This window comes from Pelophylax lessonae (assembly GCF_965119305.1).
Source record: "Pelophylax lessonae genome assembly, chromosome: 2".
Taxonomy (NCBI): Eukaryota; Metazoa; Chordata; class Amphibia; order Anura; family Ranidae; genus Pelophylax; species Pelophylax lessonae.
In genome coordinates, this window is record NC_138769.1 from 152,177,231 (window position 1) to 152,199,479 (window position 22,249).

At 42.0% G+C, this 22,249-nt stretch overlaps 1 protein-coding gene across 1 annotated transcript in view; it reads right to left on the minus strand.

Annotated features, from left to right (window-relative positions):
- Nucleotides 1-1,354: 1,354 nt before the first annotated feature.
- RILP (Rab interacting lysosomal protein) overlaps nt 1,355-22,249 on the minus strand; it is a 78,365-nt gene continuing 57,470 nt past the window's right edge. Inside the window, exons 4-8 of the mRNA XM_082244289.1 lie at nt 16,528-16,722; nt 11,561-11,721; nt 8,144-8,266; nt 3,109-3,192; nt 1,355-1,833 (exon numbers count right to left, since the gene is read on the minus strand). Of these exons, the coding sequence (XP_082100415.1) occupies nt 1,725-1,833; nt 3,109-3,192; nt 8,144-8,266; nt 11,561-11,721; nt 16,528-16,722 (672 nt within the window). The 3' untranslated portion in view covers nt 1,355-1,724. The remainder of the gene's footprint in view (nt 1,834-3,108; nt 3,193-8,143; nt 8,267-11,560; nt 11,722-16,527; nt 16,723-22,249) is intronic.

Below are 22,249 nucleotides of genomic sequence, written 5' to 3' on the forward strand. Positions count from 1 at the left end.
GCCCGCATTTGTTACCAAATTCGTAAAATTTATGAGACAAGAACCGGAGGCGTCTCCTAATCTGAGCCTCGAGCATGTCGGACAGGGCCTCCCGAAGGGCACCGAGTTCCCGGAGGGTCTCTGCTGAAAGCGTGCGCTTGTGAAGTAGCTCAGCCTGACGGAGCTTGCTGAGAAGCCGGTTCATGTCGGCCGTGCGCTCCTTGTTCAGCCTGGCCCCCTGAGAGATCAGCTCTCCCCGGACCACTGCCTTGTGGCCCTCCCAAATGGAGGAGGGGGCGACGTCATCCCCGGCATTTTCTCTGAAGTAGTTCCCCAGCGTCTCCGTCACCCTCTGGACGACCACTGCGTCGTCCAGAAGATTTTCATTCAAGCGCCACGTCCACGCCCTGTTGGCGTCAGTCAGGGGCGCGAGGGACAGGGATACAGTGGCATGGTCTGAAAGGGTGCGTGTTCCTATGTCAGCTCCCACCAAGGCGTCTAGGTACGCCTGATCAGTGAGAAGCATGTCAATGCGGGAGTAAGAGTTGTGGGTTGCTGAAAAGTAGCTGTAATCCCGGGAGGAAGGGTGGAGCAGCCTCCAACAGTCTACGAGGCCCGAGGCGTGCAACAGCCGCAATAGGCGGCGGTGGGCCGCGAAAGAATGAGCCGAGTGCCCTGCCGAGGTGTCGGTCTGGGGGTCTAGGCAGAAAATCATAAATATCTTTTGAGCCTAGCTATCCCTGGCCCAGCCCTCTCATTTATTAGACTGCAGTTCTTAATCATGGAGGCTCAGCATCACATGGGGGTTATACCTAGGAATGTCCCCTCTTCCAGAATGATATCCACTCATCAAGGTATTCTGGTACAAAGCTTCCCAAAAAACAATCAACTAGCTTGCATCAGGGTTGAGGGCTCTGAGGAGTACCAAGGCAGGGTGTGGTGAGGTTTTCAGAAACCTATTTACAGTATGTACAGCACTCTGCTGGCCCCTTCCACCAACAATGGCATGCCTGCATTGCATATGGAAGCATATAAATAAGATATGTAATTAAAATGGAAAAAGTTACTTAAAAATGACATGGGCATGTTGATGAGGAGGGTAGGGAGGAACTGATGCAAATGAAATTTCAGCTCGCTTTTTATACTTTATTTTTCATAAAGAAGGCATCCAGGACAGAGAGCATAAATACAGCTTTAACTTCAGCACTGCCTGATAATGAAATCGGATTTTGAGTCACAACCATAAACCACGGCAATTTTGCTGTTCTGCTTTCAGAGTTACTACATTGAAGGCTCCCAGTCAATTAGGGGATTTTTCATTTTTCAGGAAATCAAAGCAGAGAATTTATTTAAACAACCAGAAAACTACCAGATATCACATTGAAATATTTAATTCTGGTGTGTGGACATTACTAAACAAAAAATATACATCAGACTCAAAGTATAAATTATACAGACTATACATTTGCAAAAATAGTTTTTGTATACATATATTTATCTTTTTTTAAAAATCACATAATATGATATTTTATAAAAATGCATTTCAAATAAAATTAATGTTAGAAAAATATCAATATTCTCTTACGGGAAAGTTAATATACAGTTTAAACAGAAAGTGACACCTTGTCGAATAAAACAGATTTGTACGGTCGGTCGGTCACTTCACAAAATGTGTAGTCAGCAATCAGCACTGGACAGTTCCCAGCATTAATTACACCTTTATACAGGATAGAATATGTACAGATTCATGCATTGTTATCTGAATCTTCTTTATTGATCATGTTGATTTCTTTAGAATTGATGATTTCCCAAGGTCCTGGTTCTGTGGTTTGCTTTTCATACCACATGCCAAACCTGATAAAACAAAAATGCAAAATTAGCAAGCGTGTGCTTCAGTTTCAAAAATATTTCAGAGGCCTAAAGACATATTTTAGTGCTATCAGATTCAAACTAACATACCTTTTACCCCAGAAAAACAAAATATGGAAATTTAAAAAAAAGAAAGAAAATAAATTTATAGAATCATTAGGCTGAATAGTCGGCTCACCACTGACTGCGGGAAAAGCCTGGTAGGCCGAGGGGCTCAAAAGGTGTTTACATGGAGGCTGCCGCTGCAAGTAGGTAAATGAACCCAAGATGGTGCCACAATCCCGACTAGGAAAGGACGCTGGGGTGGGGAAGAAGGTATTGAAAGTGCTGCCCCAAGGAAGAGAGAGGGGTAGAAAAAAGAGCCTCAGATTTAATGGTCGGGTCACCATTCACCCAGACTATGGAGAAGGAAGTTTACCACCCACCCTAAATATTTGTTAGTTTACATTGGGCCTCAAATGAATTAATCATGACACAGAAACTGGTCCTGCTGATCGGGGGAACCTCGCAAGATGGAGTCGTTACCCTCTCCAGGCTGCAAGTGAGAACGAGCTCTGACTGTGCAGCGGAATTCTATTACTGTGGCAGTGACAGGGAAGGCAGAGACAGTGCAAGACCAACACAATTGTGGTAGTTTTGTAGAGAGGGCATGTCTCAACCTCCCCATGGATGACTGAGGGCAAATGGGCCCATCAGCAGGATGGGGCTCAAATGGGCCAGGAATATATGTCTTAGCAACTCTGAAACCAAGAAGTGCATACGGGCCTCAGCAGAGTCTGACAGGGCTTACAGAATTTGATCTTTGTGAACACTGGATGGTGGGTGAGGTGCAAAATATGCAATACTGCTCTGCGGTGTTTTTAAATGTAAAATTGGTACTAAATCTGTCGGTTTCTGTCTTCATTGGGTGCCATTTGGGCAAAAAGGGTAGAAATGGCCCATCCAGACCTATAATGTTACTAACCCCTGCATTCACTATATCTGATCTCCGACAGTACAAAGAACATAGAAACGCAATTATTTTCGTAAATATAAACTGCTATTAATTTAATAGAATTCACAGGCCTATTAATGCAGTATCCAAACAGCTACCACAACAGTCTTTCAAGACTTCTATCCAAACATGAACGCTCCCTCAAGCAGTGACTGCTCTATATCTGATGCACTGCAGTTATAGCAACTCAATGAACAAATATATTCTTGTAGTTAATATACCATACTTTCCCCAATGTTATTCTTATGCTTGTAAAAGTAACTTACAAACTCTTGATTTTTGATTCAGGCGGCTTGCCATCCACACAGTCAGTGGCTGTGGTTTGGGTCCATGAGCCATCTTCCTCATCACTGCAAAAGAAAAAAAAAGGAAATTAAATTTAAGGCTTGAAACTAAAAAGTGACACATAAAAACACAAAATGAAAAAGTAAGCATTATATCATGCTTGACACCGGTAATTAGTGAAAGTGTATGGTATTTTCAGCACTGAGTTATTCAGTGTTTAAGGCAACTCCTTAAATTTGTTGTAATTTGTTGTAAACCCTTACATATACAAAGTTTTTTTCCTCCCCGGGGGATAGTGATCAATTATTTTGATACTGATTGATTATGATGAGAATTGATATGTAGATACTATGTAACTTACATGTGTTTCTGTTTTTAGAACGCTTTTCCACTGTTTCTATACATGAGATAGGAGGTCCTGAGAAAGCGGGTGTCCCTGTGAAACGCGTCGACCACCCTTATCTAATCTCAAAAGACTACCTTGTTAATCTACATTCCTTCAATGAGGGATGATTGGTAGGATGAATGTTCCTGCATTTTTGATATACGATTTTATCAAACTTTTTTTATTTGAATGAAAGATTTGTATTGACTTTTAAAATTAAGTGAAGTATTTGTGTCCATTGGAGGGATAGTTCTAATCCTACCATTTATTTGTACACTATTTACCCAGTGAAGTGACTGGTCTCAGGTGACAGACCAGTGCAACTTTTGTTGGAGGATTTCTTTTAGCCCTGTGTATTTGTAGTCTTCTCTTCGCCACAGCTGTTCATACCCAGAATTTAAAAAGATTCTCTGGGCGGTCAGAAAAAAGGGGGCGGAGAGCTGAATTTACACTCTGCAGAGGCAAGTAAGGAAAGCTCTGAGATATGATTGGAGGAAAGAGACCCCCATTCACAAAACACACAGGAAGAGGCTGTCAATCAGCTGTGGATCCCCTCCCCTGTCACCTTTTTTCTCTTGGTGTCAGGAAAACTTGTCAGAAGTGACTCATTCTGATAGCAGAGGAATGACACAGCAGACAGAAATTACACTTTGTGCTCGTAATTGAGACGAGTACACATTTTAGAGAGATATGCTTTGTTCATGTTTCATGTCTGAGGTTTACAACCACTTTAAATGACTTGTGCGATTACAAGCTTGTAACTGTATGCACCATTTGCCGCAAAATCATCTACCTGTACGTCATTTTTGCTTCAAGTGGTTGCACCGTTTTTTTAGGGCCGACGGTCGGCTTTCTTGTAATAACAACCGATGCGGCTAAGCAGCCACCCGGCTGTTATTATAAGCAGCGGGAGGGACTCCTTCCCCCCCCCTACTGCTCCGCCCGGGTTCTCCTGTCCCACCGGGTGACCCGAGCAACCAGCTTGCGTGTCTGCCCGCTGGCCGGAGACACGTACAAAGCCAGAATCGGCTTTGATCGGGTTTTGGATGTAGTAACCCAGAAGCGACATCACTACGTCACTTCCAGATTACTGGACTCTTAAAGGCGCCAGTTTTAAAAAATTTGCGATCTTTGCTTTTTCAAGTGCAGAGGAGGGGTTTGGGGTCTTATAGACCCCAGATCCCTCCATAAAGGAGTACCTGTCACTGACTTACTGTCACAAGGGATGTTTATTGTGACAGCAATAGAAGTGCTAAAAATATATATATATATATATATATATATATATATATATATATATATATATATATATATATATATATATATATATATATATATATATATATATATATATATATATATATATATATATATATTTTTTTTTTTTTTTTATTATTTAAAAAAAAAAAAATAAAGTGACATAAAGGGTTCTTTAAAAATATATGTAAAAAAAAAAAAAGTAAAGTAAATTAGGAAATTAAAAAAAAATGTAAAGCGCCCCATGCTCGTGCACAGAAGCGAATGCATAGCTAAGTTGCGGAAGCAAATGTAAACAGTGTTCAAACCACACATGTGAGGTATCACCACGATCGCTAGAGTGAGAACAATAATTCTAGTTCCATACCTCTTCTATGACTCTAAACAGGTAGTTCGCATATGGAGATTTTTTTTAAGTGCCGTCGTTTTTCGCCATTCCCCCAGCATGTACAAATTTCAAGCATGACATGTTAGGTATCCATTTACTTGACATAACATCATCTTTCACATTATTCAAAAAAATTGGGCTAACTGTACTGCTTTGTTTTTTCGAAGTGTATTTTTCCCCAAATAAAATTTTGTTTGCAAGACCGCTGCACAAATATAGTATGACATAAAATATTGCAACGACCGTTATTTTTTTCTCGCAAGTCTCTGCTAAAAAATACATATATAAATGTTTGGGGGTTCCAAGTAATTTTCTAGCAAAAAATACTGATTTTAACTTGTAAGCAACAAATGTCAGAAAAAAGCCTTCAAGTGGTTAAAGGAAGAGATTTGTAGGCGCAAATTTGTGGCGCAAACAGAAAAAATATAAATAGGCATTGCTTTGTGGCAAAAAACGCGGCAAAAATTTGCATGACTTTGGAGGTCACAAAAGTGTGAAAGGGGCCTTCAGTAATCAAACTATAGTGTGCCCCCATCAATGCAGAGTGACCAAGTGACCACAGCGTGCCCCCTTCAATGCAGAGTTACCACAGCGTGCCCCCATTCAATGCAGAGTTACCACAGCGTGCCCCTTTCAAAGCAGAGTTACCGCAGCGTGCCCCCTTTCAAAGTAGAGTTACCGCAGCGTGCCCCCATTCAAAGTAGAGTTACCGCAGCGTGCCCCCATTCAATGCAGAGTTACCACAGCGTGCCCCCATTCAATGCAGAGTTACCACAGCTTGCCCCTATTCAATGCAGAGTTACCACAGCTTGCCCCCATTCAATGCAGAGTTACCACAGCGGGCCCCCTTTCAATGCAGAGAGTTACCACAGTGTGCAGAGAGACCAGCGTGCACTTACCTGATGCAGAGGCGGCTTCTCCATAATCCTCCATGTCTCCCTCCTACTCCTCCTCGGCCAATGGCAAAGGTTCGCCTTTCGGCCAATCAGGAAACGGGTCTCGGACCCGCTTCCTGATTGGCCAGGAGGAGGATCGGTGAGACAATAGCGAATATTCATATATCACAATGGATGGGCTCGGGGCGCACTGATCTGCGCCCCGGGTCCACCCTTTTCTAAAGCCTATTAGAGCCTTTGGCTCTAATCACGTGCTTCAGAAGAAAAAAAAAAACCCAATTGAACTCCATGCGTCTGGCGTGCAGATTAGGGGGCCTGACGCATGGATGGGGGGGGGGGGGGCGGCGCCCCTGCACCCCCAACGCACCGGCCACCACTGTGACAGATGTACTCACTGTAATAAGGGCCAGTAGAGCACAACCAAAACTTCATTGTGTAACACTGCAAAGTAAAATTAGCCATACACAGGCCCTGTCGGTACTGCCCGGCTCAGCAAATTTGATCTGAAAATTGAAGGAGTCAGATGGAAAATTCATGGCCAAACAGTGACTGCAGCCAATCACATGTAGTCACTGTTGAGATGTCCTGACAGCTGCCACATAAGTGGCTGTAAGAATACAATAGCTGGCAGAGGGGATTCCTCCATCCATGTCGTTTAACGTGGGTAGGGGATCAACCGATTAGCCTGCAGGGAGAGGTTATCTGTAGCAAGACTAGAGTATATCTAAAGTTAAAAAAGTTTTCCTGTTCTGGATACAGTAGGAAATGGTTAGAACCCCCTGGCAATTTTTTGTCATCTGTATCCCATTCGAAATCCTCTGTTCAATGGAACAACTGTACCCATTGGAATATTTCCCCTCTATTCCTGTTCCAGAGACAATTAAAAAAAGGTTTGGCTTGAGATGCACTTTAAAAAAGGCCGCCTATCAATTTATTAATGCCATAAACTAGTCATTAATTACTTCTGCTTTTCACAGGTTTAGTGCCAGTTCACACATATGAGATGCGGGGACCCTGCAAATCCACTGTGGGTTCCCGCATCGCACCCGCACAATCTATATGGCTGAATTCGCAATGCACATACATCGCATGTGATTTCCAGAGCAATGCGCTGCAAATCACATGCAATGTCTGACATCGCATATGTGTGAACAGGCACTTACCCCATTTTATGAGGGGTTCATGAAAGTTCTCAGCCAAGAGCAATGTTTGTTCCAAACTGCTCCTGCATATTTGGACTCCTTTGTACAAGTTCGCTCTGATGCTGCACACCATGATAGAAGGAGAAGCCAGTTACATGACTGACAGTTCACATGATCGGGCGCTCTCCTCTGCTCCATTGCTGTGGTGTCATGAAGTGCTAAACAAATTTTTAAAAAACAGTGCTAAACTTTATAAAAAGGTGCTTTTTTAATGAACTTGGTAATACCATACCGCTGCTTATTAACTTGGGCCCTCGGTGTGATATACACACTGCATTCATCCCTAGTTAAAGTGTAAGTTCACCTTTTCAGAAAGAAAAATGAAAAGGTCAACTAACACCCAACATTCACCTTCCCCACCCCGATCCCTGCTATAATTACTTCTGTGGGTGATGCGCTGTCAGTGCTGTGGGTGATGCGCTGTCAGTGCTGTGGGTGATGCGCTGTCAGTGCTGTGGGGGATGTGCCGTCAGTGCTGGTGTAGTATCAGTGTACTCCCTGTTCTTTCAATTTCCCCCATCTTTCTGCAGACGGGTCAGATTGAGTCAGTCATTCTGGTCAACACCAGCACAGAAAATTACTCAGGTCCATCCTGGAAACTCTGCAGAAAGAAGGTAGAGATATAGCGAGGGTTTCAAACCCATTGACTGCATGGACATTGACAGCTCATTGTTAGTTAGGGTTTTAGTTCATAATAATAGAATTCGTTATTTTTTCTGAAAAGGTGAACTAACCCTTTAAAATGACTACATTAACCTCTAACAAATAGTAAAACCATTACTAAAAACTCATACAAGCGATATGAAGAAAGGGAAAAAAGGAGAGTATGTTTTTTTTTTTTTCCCTGACGTAGCAAAAAAAAAAAAAAAGACAAAGCCTAAGACATACCTGCTGGTTGGAGATTCCCCTATTCCCAACATTTTGGCTTTAATCTTCCTTCTTTGTTTCCTAATGGCAGATTTCATGCCACATAATAGGAGCGTTGGGATCCTCTCATCATTCAGCATCTCCCTTTGAAACAAAAGAAAAATATATGTTCACAATTCTTCTAAAGATGTCATTAAAGCGGTTGTAAACCCTAAAAAATAAAAACAATAAAAAAAAAAACCTGCAAGACAAAGGCATAATGAGCTAGTATGCATCGCATACTAGCCCATTATGTGTAACTTACCTTAGAACGAAGCCCCGACACGGACCCCCGGACATCGCTGCGGGCGCTGCCATGATCCCTCGCCGTCTCTTCCGGGTTCGGCGGCTCCGGCGCGGTGATTGGCCGGAAGAGACGGCTCCGGAGCGATGATTGGCCGGAGCCGCGATGACGTCACTCCCGCGCATGCGCGCGGGAGTGATTTTCCGGCAAGCTCCCGGCAAACTAGTTGAAGGTCCCCCCCGGACCTTCAGAGCGCATGCGCCGCTCGCGCGAGCATGCACTGTAAATATCTCCTAAACCGTGACGGTTTAGGAGATATTATTTGTACCTACAGGTAAGCCTTATTATAGGCTTACCTGTAGGTAAAAGTGTCAAAAAGCGGGATACTACCGCTTTAAGGGTTTTTGTGAGGAATGGAACTGTTGGGAAGAAATATAGCAACTGCCATTGCCAACTTAATTTTTTTAAATTCCTGTGAGCTAGAGCCAACATTATACAGACTATACAAAATTTTTAAATGTAGTAACTGGATAGCCAGCAAAGTTAAAACATAGCTCTAGTGTACCATATTATAGCTATAGCATGCAAAAGTTACGCATAGAGTACAGCCATAACTAGAGCATAGCCATAACAAGAGTATAGCCATAACTATAACTAAGCCTATGCTATGCAATGCTTCACCTAGGCTATGCTATGCTATAGCTATACTTGGTTATGCTATAGCATAGCTTTAGCATACTGTATATAGTAAAAATATACAAAATTACCATATGGTCAATAATGTGTTTTCTTGATTGAGCTGAAGTTAATGAAACCAGGAAAATGGGTCTTATTGTCTTAGGGCTCATTCATATATGCAGACTTCCCCTGCTCATTGGGGGATCTGTTCACTGATCCTTACTGAGTAGGCAGATGACAGGTCCATGTCCGGTCCGCTTATGCAGTGCGAACACAGCCTGCTTTCCTCTATGGGCAGTTGGATGGAAACAGACTGCCTGTCCGTCTTAATCCAAATGTCATCCAATCCGCCAGACAGATGGGAAACGGATCCCCCATCCGCTTTGAGTGGATAGGATGGGATGTTGGCGGGTGTAAATAGACATGTCCGTTTACATCCGCCACTCCACAGAGGGCAATAAATGCTCTGATGGGGTCCGCCTAAAAAAACTGACAGGTGAACCCAATCGGTCCACCCGCGTGAAAGGAGCCAAAAAAAAAAAAAGGGAAGGGAAGAAGAAGAGTAGACCCCAATAGTGAAGAAGAGAAGAAAATTAGGGAGGGGAAAAGGGGAAAAATAAAATAATGTGAGCATATGGGGGGGGGGGGGTTGTCTGAGTGGTTTAGTTGCAGTATATATTCAATAGAAGACTGAGAGCAGGCAAGTGTTTATTATTGCAGCAGAGATATAGCATGTCTTTCCCAATAGAGCTGCTTGCAGTTTTTCACTGGTTTAATTAAGTTCCACTTAAAGTCAAACACCTGGAACAAGCAGGAGCACGTCAGAGACTTGGACTCCAGACAAGCAAATCTTTGTTCTAGGTCAATCACACGCTGACTATAGAAGCAACATACAAAAAAAAAACAAAGTGTACAGTATCAGAGCCTGCACCTTTAAAAAGCAAGTTAGCAATATCAGCTTCCTGTATTTCTATCCCAACAGCATTTAAAATAGGGATCGACCGATTATGGGCAAAGCTGATATATCGAGGGCCGATATGCACTTTCCCCGATATATCGGAATCAGCCCCCGGAGGTTACCGATATTTCGGGAAAGTGCTTGTTTCCGAGTGATGCCATGTCCATAGCAGACGGTCGGCTGACTTGTAATGACAACCGATGCGGCTGAGAAGCCGCTTGGCTGTCATTGGAGAGGGAGGGGACGCTCTCCCCCCTCCCTCCCCATTCAGCTCTGATCGGGTCTCCATGCAAAAACCCGGAAGTGAGTCATGAGTGACATCACTTCCGGGTACTGGCGCCAGATAAAAAAAAAAAAAAAAAAAAAAAAAGACAGCATTCAAAACAGCCAAACTTGGCGTTTTGAATGCTTTTAAGTGCAGAGGAGGGGGTGGGGTCTTTTAGAACCCCCAGAGCCCTCCACAAAAAGTACCTGTCAAAAAATAAATAAAAAATTTTAAATGTACAAAAATATCGGCCGATACTGATATGCATTGGCCAAAATATCGGTATCGGCAACCAAAAACTGATATCCGTCGATCACTAATTTATACTGTCATTATAAAACCAATATTCCCCACTCATACACTATATAGCAGAAACTAACTAATTTTTGTTTACATTTTGGCAATTTGAAACCTTTAGGCTACATTCACACCTGAGCGTAGGTAGCGTTTTCTACCGCGTTTTTACAGGCGTTTTTTGTGCAGGCGTTTTTAGATTGAATAGAAACCAATGGAAAACGCCTGTAATCTGCCCAAAAAGAAGCTCATGTACTTTTTTGAGCGTTGGGCTTACAGCGTCAAAACGCTCAGATATGAACAGGGGCCATTGAAATGAATAGGATTTGTCTTGTTGGGCGTTTTGAGAGCTGATCCTAGAGCAGAAAAACTCCCCAAAAACGCCCCAAAACGCCTAGATGTGAACGGAGCCTTAGCTTTATTTCTATTCCAAACAGACAAAAAAAAAACAACATTGCTTGGTTGGCATAGACTGCAATAGCAATGTTAAGGCCCCTTTTACACGGGCGGTTGTTCTGCTGTTGGTAAAAACATGTTTTGTTATTTTGAAATTCCAACGCTCCTGGCACAAAGATTACTCACATTTGTACACTGCGTTTACATGCGATTACTTGCATTTACATGCGGCTGCATTTAGCTGCGGTATTAAATGCTTGCCTTTTGTATAGTAACTGTTTACCTACTTTTTCTGTGTACTGCGATTAACTGTGTTTACATACAGATAGCTGTGGTACATCGCTCCTGGACGCTGTCAACTTTATTTTTCTTAAATGCACAAAAACGCATGTTATGAAAATGTTGCTAAACGCAGTGTGTGAACGGGGCCACAGGGATGCACTGTCTGCATTTAGCGGTCGTAAAAAAGTTGCGCTATCCACAGCTAAAAGTTGAAATCTAACCACTCGTGTAAAAGGGGCCTAATGTGTCAATTGTAATAAAAAGGCTGCATTTGACATTCACCTTTGATAGTAGTTTAACTCTTCATTCACCAGAAATAGGTTCGTTTTTAGCTCATTCCTCTCCTGGACAATCTGCTTAACATCTTCCTTGGTGAAGCACATCTGACTTGAAGCGGGCTCCTCATTTACAGTATTTTCCTGTGACTTACAGTCAGCTGTGTTCTGAAATAGGGATAATAGGAGTCACAAGCTGGCAGTGCATGAGTTACAAATCAGGAGCAATACAGAAAGAGAGAAAGACACCCAGACAAAATGAGGGCATTGCATGGGTTAAATAACACGCAGCTATGACAGTAGCTATCCCTGAGCTTGTTACCAGAAGACAACAAATTGCAGATGATCCTCATTATATTTCTCCTCTAAGACCCATTTGAACACTAAGGCAATCTAAACAATTGACAGTATGAATCATGTTCACAACACCCATATCATAAAACAGCCAACGGATTGGGATTGTTTACATATGTACGGTCTTAAATTACCGTATAATGAGTCATACTAAATCATCCAGCTGTGGATCTATAAATAAAATGTTGTAAAATCAGTTGGAGTGGAGTGGATGCGCTCCAAAAATTGACGAGGGATTCCTAAATACTTCTAAATCATAACTCGAGGAAAAGAATACACAAAATGCCTTTCCTTTTAGTGTTAGATGGAGTCACTTAGCATTATTCTGCAACAATGTACTGTATTGAACATGGTTTGAGCAATAAAAGTTGACCCACTGTGTGTTTTATTACCCCTCTCCTCCACTTATTCACTTGCTACTAGGGGGCTCATGAGCAGATTTTCACGGACGTCTCTTGCTAATCCATTCAGACAATTCTGCACTGCCTTCTTTGACAAAGCACTACAAAGAGCTCTGACAGAAGCACATGAAAGGTTCCTCCAAAGGACAGCCAAAGCATTTCTAGGGCCACACAATTTCTTCAGAGCTGGAGGAAAAGTTTAAATTGCTTAACCCCCAGGCCAATTCCAAATCAGCATTTTTTTGCTAGAATATTACTTGGAACCCCCAAATATAATATATTTTTCTCTAAGCAGAGACCCTGGAAAATAAAGTGGTGGGTGTTGCAATCACACAATAATTTGAAGAGCAAAAATAAGGAAAAAAAAGGGTTTTAAAAAGGTGACATTATTAACCCCAAGAAAGTGAATATTTTGTATATGTGACAAAGTCAGAAGTAATGAAACGCGCCGGGCGTGGTTACACGTCCACAGGAGACATTCTGACTGATATAAGCGGTATCCGGAGGGGAGACGACTTTGTCTATTACTGAACATGATACAGTGCCTGATGCTACATTTATAACAAAGCACGCAAATTGTTTTTAATACGGGATTGGTTTTTCAACTTTTAAATAAATAGTTTGGCATGGTTATTGTACCACTGGAAGTATCTCTCTTCTTGAATATGATATCTGGCCATTCGGCAACCTTGTGGAGGCATACAATAACACCAATATGAGGCAAGAGTCGGTGCACTGAAATAGAACATTTTTGCCAACCATGAGAATGGGAGATATGTGAATCTGGTGAGATCTTTCTATTGGGGAGAGGGATCACCGGTGCATGCGCAGAGGTGTTCTGATTTAAGGATATCCATACCAGGGAAGATCCAATCACTGTAAAACAGCAGAAGCACTTTGGTGGAGTTCCATCAGTGCAAACACTGGGTGGATTCCTATTGTGAACTCTTTGGACTTTTTTTTATGGATTTTATTGCTAACTGAACTACAGTTAGGCAGATTTAAATGGTTTCTGTATAGCATGGAGATTTTTTACATTCATATACTATATGTACATTGAAAATCATCTAAATGTATACTTATAGGCTATGGCTTAGCACAGGAGTCTTAAACAAAGGGCCAGTTTCCTGTCCTTCAAACTTTAGGAGGGGGTCGGACTGTTGCCAGAGGGAGAAGAAAATGTCCAGGCGTCGTTTGGAGTAAACAATGCTCTGTCATTGGTAATATGCCCCATCACTGGTGTCAGTAATAGGACTAGTACCCCATTGTTTGTGTCAGTGGCAAGCACTATGCCCCACTGTTGCCAACAGTGGGAGGAATTAGGCCCCAAGGGCCGGATAAAAGAAAGCAAAGGGCCGCGGTTTGGAGAACACTTAGCAGAATTAGTGCCTTTCTTAGGGAACCTCCTACATGCAATATGTAACTGCTATGGAATCTTTTTATGGATAGAGATATATCTAAGGAATTTTTGTAAACAAATAAAATTATCTTTATATTTTAAATTACCCGAGTATTCACTTTCTTGGGGTTGAGAATGGCACCTTTAACCCCTTCCCGCTGACCGCACACATACATGCGGCCTCACGGACGTGGGCTTTTTTCCATAAGGCTGCATATATCTGTATCTCCCTTTGTGCTGGAAGCACGCAGCATTGCACGCTCCCAGCACAGAGACCGGGCTCTTACTAAGAGCTCCGGGTCTTGTACTAACGATCAGAACCAGGGACTCACAGTTCTGGGTCACCCTGATTGCTGTGATGGCCTCCGATTGGCTAGAACAGTGATCAGTCACTGTGTTTACTTCCTCTTCTGAATGAAGAGATGGATGCATTGTATCTTTTTCATGCAGGAGAGGAAAATGTAAACAAGCCAAAGTGGCAAAGTGTGTAAAAAAGAAAAACAAGATCAAGGTTTGCCAGGGTTAGTGTTAGGCTCAAGTCAAAGGTCAAGGTCAGGCCAAAGGTCCTGTGGTTAGCATATTTTAAGCAGAATTTACTTTTTTTTTATTTATTTTTTTTATTAGTATCAGTGTCAGTGGGTTTTAGGCTGTACTACAGGTAAAAACAATAACATTCACATGTGGTATCCCTGCAATTGTCAGGACAATTTATTTTTGGTTGTTCTTTGGTGGTAAATTCTGATAGGCCTCTTTCACACGGCCGTTCCGATTTCTTCTTCCGCTGCGGCACTTTTTTTTTTTTGACGGACGGGGATGACACTTATGTCATACGCTCCGTATGTCCGCATATCATCCCATCCGTTTGCGGATGATATACGGACATAATGTATGTCTATAGGGATCCAATTTTGCTTCCTTTCCATTTTTTTTAACAGAAGGAAGAAAAATAGGGTTCTGTTCCGTTCCAAAAAACGGAACATAACTGAAAGGACGAAAATCGGTTGTCAGCGGATGGTCATCCCATTGACAAGCATTATGTCCATATATCACCCACAAACGGATGGGGTGATATAGGGACATACGGAGCGGCCGTGTGAAAGAGCCCTTAGTAGCAAGAAAAATAAAGCTAAATTTAAAAAAAAATTCTTTTTTTTACCATTTTGGACCAGTTTTTCTTTGACAATAATTTAAAAAAAAATTATAATCAGGAGCTATCCATTACCATTTACCACCAAATGAAAGCCCAATTTGTCCTGAAAAAAAAAAAAAAAAACAAGGTATAATTCACCTGCATACACATAGTAGTTGTGACGATTTGTAAGGTTTTACCAACACATCAAAGTTGCAAAATTGTGCTTAGGCATGTACATTTGTCTTACTCTTAGGCAAGAAGAGGTTGAAATCCTGGTTGTTTTTTTTTTTTTTTTGCTTTTCTCATATGTTAATTGATGTGGTGCCACATCAGTGAATTGTGCTTCATCTTTTTCAATCACCCAATTTTTGTGCAGAAGTTTTTCAAATGTAGTTTTTTGGAAAAAAAATACACTTTAACACAGGCAAACACAACAGAAAACCCAATTTTTTTATAAAATATAAAAGATTATGTTACACTGAGTGAATAGATACCAAACAAGTCTCACTTTAAAATTGCAATCCGAGAACAATCAGACTGCTCAGTTTGGGTAAAAACATCCAGCGTCCCTCCAAGATCGGCTGAAGTAATCACACCCCATTTTGAGGGAGCGTGGCAAACAAAATCCAAGTTTGATGTTGTTCACTATGAGAGATGCAGCAAATAGCACGGCTCGCAGATAGCACAGCTCCCAGATGGCACAGCTCCCAGATGGCACAGCTCCCAGAAAGAATATTTTAGCTCTGCATAACTCCCCTCTACATCAGGGTCAGGATTCAATAACAGAGGTGCATTAATGGGCCGATAATGAACTTCATTGCTATATTTTTAATGATTAAAGAAATCATGAATTGCATATGAAACTTTCATGGGGTTTCCTGGCACAAATGTAAACACAGATGGTCTTAAGTTGCACATTAGGTTTTGGAATAAATGTTAATTTTTGGGGTTAAGGGCAAGTATTCCGGTCAAACAGGGAAAGGTAACAGTCTGGAGTCATGGGTGCTCATAGCACAATTCACATCCCTATCAGTCTTTAGAACTAAAAACAGTTGGAAACCTATGGCAGATTACCATGAACCAACAGTAACCAATCCGTTTTTAGTTCACTTCACTCAAAACATTGAGGCTGAGGTAACACGGAGGCGGCTGACAACGGGGTTCGGTGCATCCCTGTTCTACGTTTCGGGACGAATCAGGCCTGAATTTTTGCCTGAATTCGGACCTAAAACAGAGCCAAAGATGCACAGGACCCCTGTGTAATTGGTTTCGCAGCCGCCCTGGATATGTGCTCTTGTTAGAGCCGGTCACAATCTCCTGTCATGTGAATTGGATGTGCATCTAATTGACAGAAGCGTGAACCCAGCCTAAAACATTATTTTTGACTGGTTGCTTATTGTATTGACCAAAATCTGTATAATCGCTGCTACATTTTGTGATATATCTGCTCTTCATGAAATTGAGTGGATGCTATGTTATTCCCACAAGGAAGCTCTGAATCTACTTACATTGAAACGTATAGATTATATAAAAGTTTAAATTACGCCTGCATAAAGCCCCCCTCCCTCCGCCACACACACAAACCCACAGGGTGACTCTTTTATACTTCTGAATACCATGTACATGTTTCAGTGCCAATATTGGAAAATGCCAGGAAAACTTGAACTTTAAGCAGCAGCAGAACATACCATGTTTTTATCAGGAACAGCTTGGGACGTAAACAGTTTATGAGTCAGGGAGTCTACTTCTTTTTGTTTTTCTTGTAGTAAGCCCTCCAGTTCGGTTTTCCTCTGCAGGGAGCTCTTCAGCTGGGCGTTCACTACAGACACTTTACGGCGGAGATCTTCGTTCACATTCATAACACGATTCAACTGCTCCTGGAGCTGCGAGAAAAAAAAAAAAAAAAAACATTCATATGTAGCTATGTAACTTTGCAGAGACTACTGAAATCCAAACAGTTTCCAATCTGTGAAAACACTGGAAACCAACTGAATACATGCACTGCTACCGCTTATTGATACACACTACAACCATGCAGAATAATTTACCCTAATCACTTGGCGGGGGGGGCAGGACCACCGGCGGGGGAGCCAAAAAGAAGAGGATCGGGCTGCCCTTTGCAAAACCATACCGAGTAGGTAAGCATAATATGTTTGTTATATACACATGAACCGAATATTGGTTGATTCAGCAGGAACCGCCTGATTTTCTTACATTATGTACAGCTGCCTCTTCGACAGAAGCCGGTCTCAGGCCTGTCAAATAGGCAAGCTGGAAAACCATCCATCCGGCCATTGGTTGCCAGAGCTGATCAGTGTTTTCTGGCAAGGAAGGGGGCGGGGCAGGGGGTGGAGTCCTGTCAGAACACAATAGTACAGCATGGGAGATAGCCCCACTAACATTGCTTAGTTAGTACGGTGACCTTTTTTTTCCCCATTTAGCCCTCTGGGTTGAGAGAAAAAAAAAAAGGTAAAAAGTCAGCAGCTACAAATACTGTAGCTGCTGACTTTTAATCTAAAGACACTTACCTGCCCCTGGATCCAGCATTGTCCTCACCCAAGCCAACTTTTCAATCATTTTCGTGTCCAGGTGCTGGCATCTTGACTAAGGGAACCTGACAGTGAAGCCTTGCGGCCTTATAGCCGGCTTCCAACTGCGCATGCATTTTATGAATGGTCATGCAACCTTCTGGGAACTGTAATGAGTTCCAGAAGGCTGTGGGAGAAGGAGGAACTGAACTTCTGCTCGGATCACCGCAGCAATCTGAATGAAAGTAGGTGAGTGGGTACCTGTCAAAATCAGGTACCCCCTCTCCAAAAAATAAATTGCCAAATGTAAAGGAAGAGGAAGAGCGGAACTTCCCCTTTATAGGGGAAGTTCTGTTTTAATGTGTGCACCAGGCTTTAGATGTGATGATTGCATTCACTTAATTACTTTTTTTTTTTTATCACCTTGTAATCCTGCCAACAAGTCTTTTGTTTTGCGTTTTTCAACAGAATAAGCGGTCCTGCAGATTTAGCAGTTCAAATCATTTAACACCGACAGAGAGGCTTACAATGATCAGTTTTTATTTTTGTAAAAAATGTATCGCAAAAGGAAAAAAAAAAAAAGTTTCTGTAACTGCAGTGGGAGCTGTAATTTGGCTTAAATTTGTTAGTGTATCTATATATGCTAGTACATCGAACACTCCCTCCAGACTGACATTGCCGCTGTCTAAAGGTGTCTCGGTTGCTTCCCCATCCAGAAGAGTAGGCAATCTAATACAGGAGGTGAACCCGAAGGAAAAAAGACGAAGAAAGGAAAACAAATGCATCCACTACATAGGATTGTTAAAGTGCAATCAGGGCTGGCGCTAGGCGAAACAGGCAGCCGACTAAGGCGCACTGCTGCCTAGGAAGTGCAGGAACAGACGTTGACTTCCCTACTACCCTGGCCGCGCAACATGAGGGCAGAGAAAGCAGCAGCCATGGAGAACATCTGTCACGACTGCGGAGGAGGTCAGCAGCAGCTCAGCCTGTGAGGGAGCAACACAGAGCCGGCTCCTGGGAGTTGGAGGACAACTGGGGCGGCGGAGAAGGCGGGCACCATGTCTCAGGATGTAGGAGAAGCTGCCCAGGTGAGTGATCCACTTGGGTGCATGTCTGTGATCTCCAGGCAGTACAGTTGTCTGCGTGATCACTCTGTCCCGGTCTGCTCAGCCTCTGACAATTAGTAGTTCAGCAACCGGCTGTAGGCACCCGCACCCTAGGCGAGATTATCACAAACCCCGGATAGGGGGGGGGGGGATTGATGTTAGTCTTGCCTATGACGTGCAATGGTCAAGCACCAGCCCTGGCTGCAATAGATTACATTTTTGGTTGTGGGTTTTGGTTTAAGAAAGGTCCAAGTAGGAGACTAAAACACTGAAACATGTTTGTCATGTGCTTTGGTTACCAATAAATTACTCAGAATTGCAGAAGGAGTTGTGGCAATCACGGGCACCTGGCATTTAGCATTAGAAAGGGTCTCTTGATCTACAGATCTGTGCAAAGTCTATGTTTATGCTAATGAGGTCAGGAGAAACACTGCAGGAATACAGAAATTAGCTCAAAATGTTGAACACATCTTGGTCATCTTCAAATATGGTTTAGCTGCGGGTTTTAAATCATCAGTGGGTACCCACAGTTATTGTGCCACCCAATCCAGCCATTGTTGGTTGCATTGTGTGAAGATCATGTCTGTCTGTAGTTACCTAAAACTGAAGAAAATATGTAACTCGGCACACCTAGCAAATGAAGAATGGGACATTAATAAAATATGCTATCCGCCTATTCAAAGAGATGGCACAAAAAGGGTATGCAAAGTGCCTATTTTTTTTCAAACTGCTAACAAAAAAACAAACACAAAAAACAAACAAAAAAAATACCTGACCTAATGTCCATATTGTGCAAACAGGGGAATAAAATCATGTTGCGACATGACAATTGAAGGGAAATTCTCAGCTGTAGGAAAGGTACTTTCCCATAATGATTTGTCATGTGTGTATTACAGAACTATTTTTACAGTCAATGTTCAACATATCACCTTTAAAATCATATGTAAACAGCAATAAACGTCAGATTATGTGACCTCAGGGCCAAAATCAATGTGCCAACAGGCGTGACTTCACTTTCAACATAGGTATATTCACTAGTTATTCGTTTTACATACATTGTTAGAGGATAATGTAATATAAATAAAGCAAAACCTTGACTTTCCGGACACTGGAGTTGTTCAAAAACTCTACATTTCTGACATAAAAAAAAACAAAAAAAACACAAACACACACACACACAGAAAACCAAACACCACTGTATAGATACATACACATGCCAGTTTATAAACTTTAAAGAAATATATGAAAATAAAATAGAATAAAAAAGGAATGATCTCCCCGAAACCATTATGGTTTCCTTTAAAAGGTCAAGCCTTTTCTTGGAATGGCTACATATAAAAAGCCCAAATTTAATTTTCTTTTTCCAGATTGCATAGGAATAAGTTTTAAAACTTTTGTTCCCAGTGACATGTCCCAAACATCATGGCCTTAAAAAGTGTTGTGTTAAAATTATTCAGACAGCTTCTGGCTAGAATGTAGAAGTGATTTTGGCCTCTGCATAGCAATTTCAAAATTTTGTCTGATCTGCTGGGTTAGAGAGTAGGATAGGGCATTAAACAGAAAAACATTTCCAAAGGTATTACATATGGGGACTTGGCAGCCAACTTGGGATAGCAAAGTTTATTGAAAAAAAACAAAAAAAAAAAAAAAAACAGAACAGGCACGGATTAACATATACTAAAGCTCCTCCCACACAGCCACGTCATTCATTTTCAAGAATCTGTGAATAAATAAACTACAAGTCCCACCTTCCACTGCAGCAGACAAACATGTCGTAACAATGAACGGCGAGCGCGCTGATCAGCATGCATGTAGTTCATTCACACTGCCTATAGCTCAGGACCAGTCTGCTTATACAGAGGTATGGGCAGCGAGCTCTAGGCAGTGTGTGCAGGAGCTGGACCATGATCTTCTGCTTTCTAATGGAGTAGAATCATATGCAAACCCTTCATGAACATTAAACTTCCTCATATACACTGCCCGGCCAAAAAAAAAAAAAAGTGCCACCAAAAAAAAAAAAGGTCACCCACACAAATATTTTGTTGGCTTTGATTACGGCATGCATTCGCTGTGGCATAGTTTTGCGATAAACTTCTGCAATGTCACAAGATTTATTTCAGTCCAGTGTTGCATTATTTGTCACCAAGATCTTGTATTGATGATGGGAGAGTCTGACCACTGCGCAAAGCCTTCTCCAGCACATCCCAAAGATTCTCAATGGGATTAAGTTCTGGACTCTGTGAAAGCCAATCCATGTGTGAAAATGAGGTCTCATGCTCCCTGAACCACTCTTTCATAATTTGAGCCCGATGAATCCTGACATTGTTAGCGTGGAATATGCCCGTGCCATCAGGGAAGAAAAAATCCATTGATGGAAAAACCTGGTCATTCTGTATATTCAGGTAGTCAGCTGACCTCATTCTTCGGGCACATGCAGTAACTCTCCAATAGGAGAGTTACTGCATGCTTAGTTTAGTTAGTTGCTTAGTTAATTCCAGGTGCCGACTTGGCACCAGGCAGTGTAAAATGCTTCCAACTCCTTTAAAATAACTCCCTTACTTTGCACTCTCCTCGAAAATATTTCAGTGTATCCAACTTGGTTGACTCCTTTCAAAAGAAGGTGCAAAAATTCCTCTCATGCCAGTAGCTTGATCTTCCCCTTATACTCAGCCCTATTCTCCTCCCCACAAGACCCTAAATCCGTGTTTCTCAACCATTTTTTCAGTCAAAAGCACCCCATTCTAAAATGTAAAAAAATCTAACTAATGGTTTTACATAACGCAGCAGCATACACACGTGTAGGACCCCCAACATTAGAGGTGATTTATTCTTCCAAAGCAAATACAACTTTGCGCACTGGTACTGAATAGTATTCCTAGGTTTCTCTTCTCTCTCAGTTTCTCTTCCTCACTCCACTGAAGTGATCCCAGTGCTGATAGAGAGGAGCAAAAAAGAAAGCTGTGCAGGTGCCCAATGTCCTTCTTTTGACTTGATGACATCATTGGTTGTTCAGACACTGGCAGCTGGAAGGTAGTAGTTGTGCACAATGAAAGTCTGTGGCTTTTTGGAACTAAAATGCAAGCTTTATCCACCCGCTGGCTGGTATACAATTTTTGGGCAGTTTTTAGGCATTTTGCCAAGGCCTCCCTGATAAATCCTGAAGGCACCCTGGTTTAAAAGGCTATTCTAAACCATAATATAAAAAATGGGGGGCATGATCTGGGGGAGGAGCTCGACATTTCTGAATGGAACTAAATCTGGTTGCCTGCTGTTGCCACAAGCTCCACAAAAATATTAGCACAGTAGAATGCCCATAAAGCAATGTTTAGAGGGTGCAAGACCCCAGAACGAGTTAGCCATATTCACACCGTCAGCTTCTCCTTTATGCTTCTGTGTATGCAATACCCAGGCTAATCACGCACAAAGTCTGGTGGCAGTGTCCATAGATCCAACGGCTTGGATACAGACATATAACTTGATTTGTTCAGTTCCTAATGCCGATTTACTTTGCAATCCCTGGGAGGCATTGCTTCATGAGCCCATTTGTAACCTTACTCAAGTTGACCGTAAATTGATTTTATTTATATTCCTAGCCACTCGCCAACTATAGCAAGAGCACGATGTCCACAAACTTAGAATTTCATGGAAGCGAAACAGCGGATAATGGGCATTATGGTCCACGAAAAGCTCACCTCTATATTGAAGTGACATGCATACAAATTTCGTCAAAATATACTCTCCTTGGCTAAATTACCACCAAGATCTCAATCTTTTCT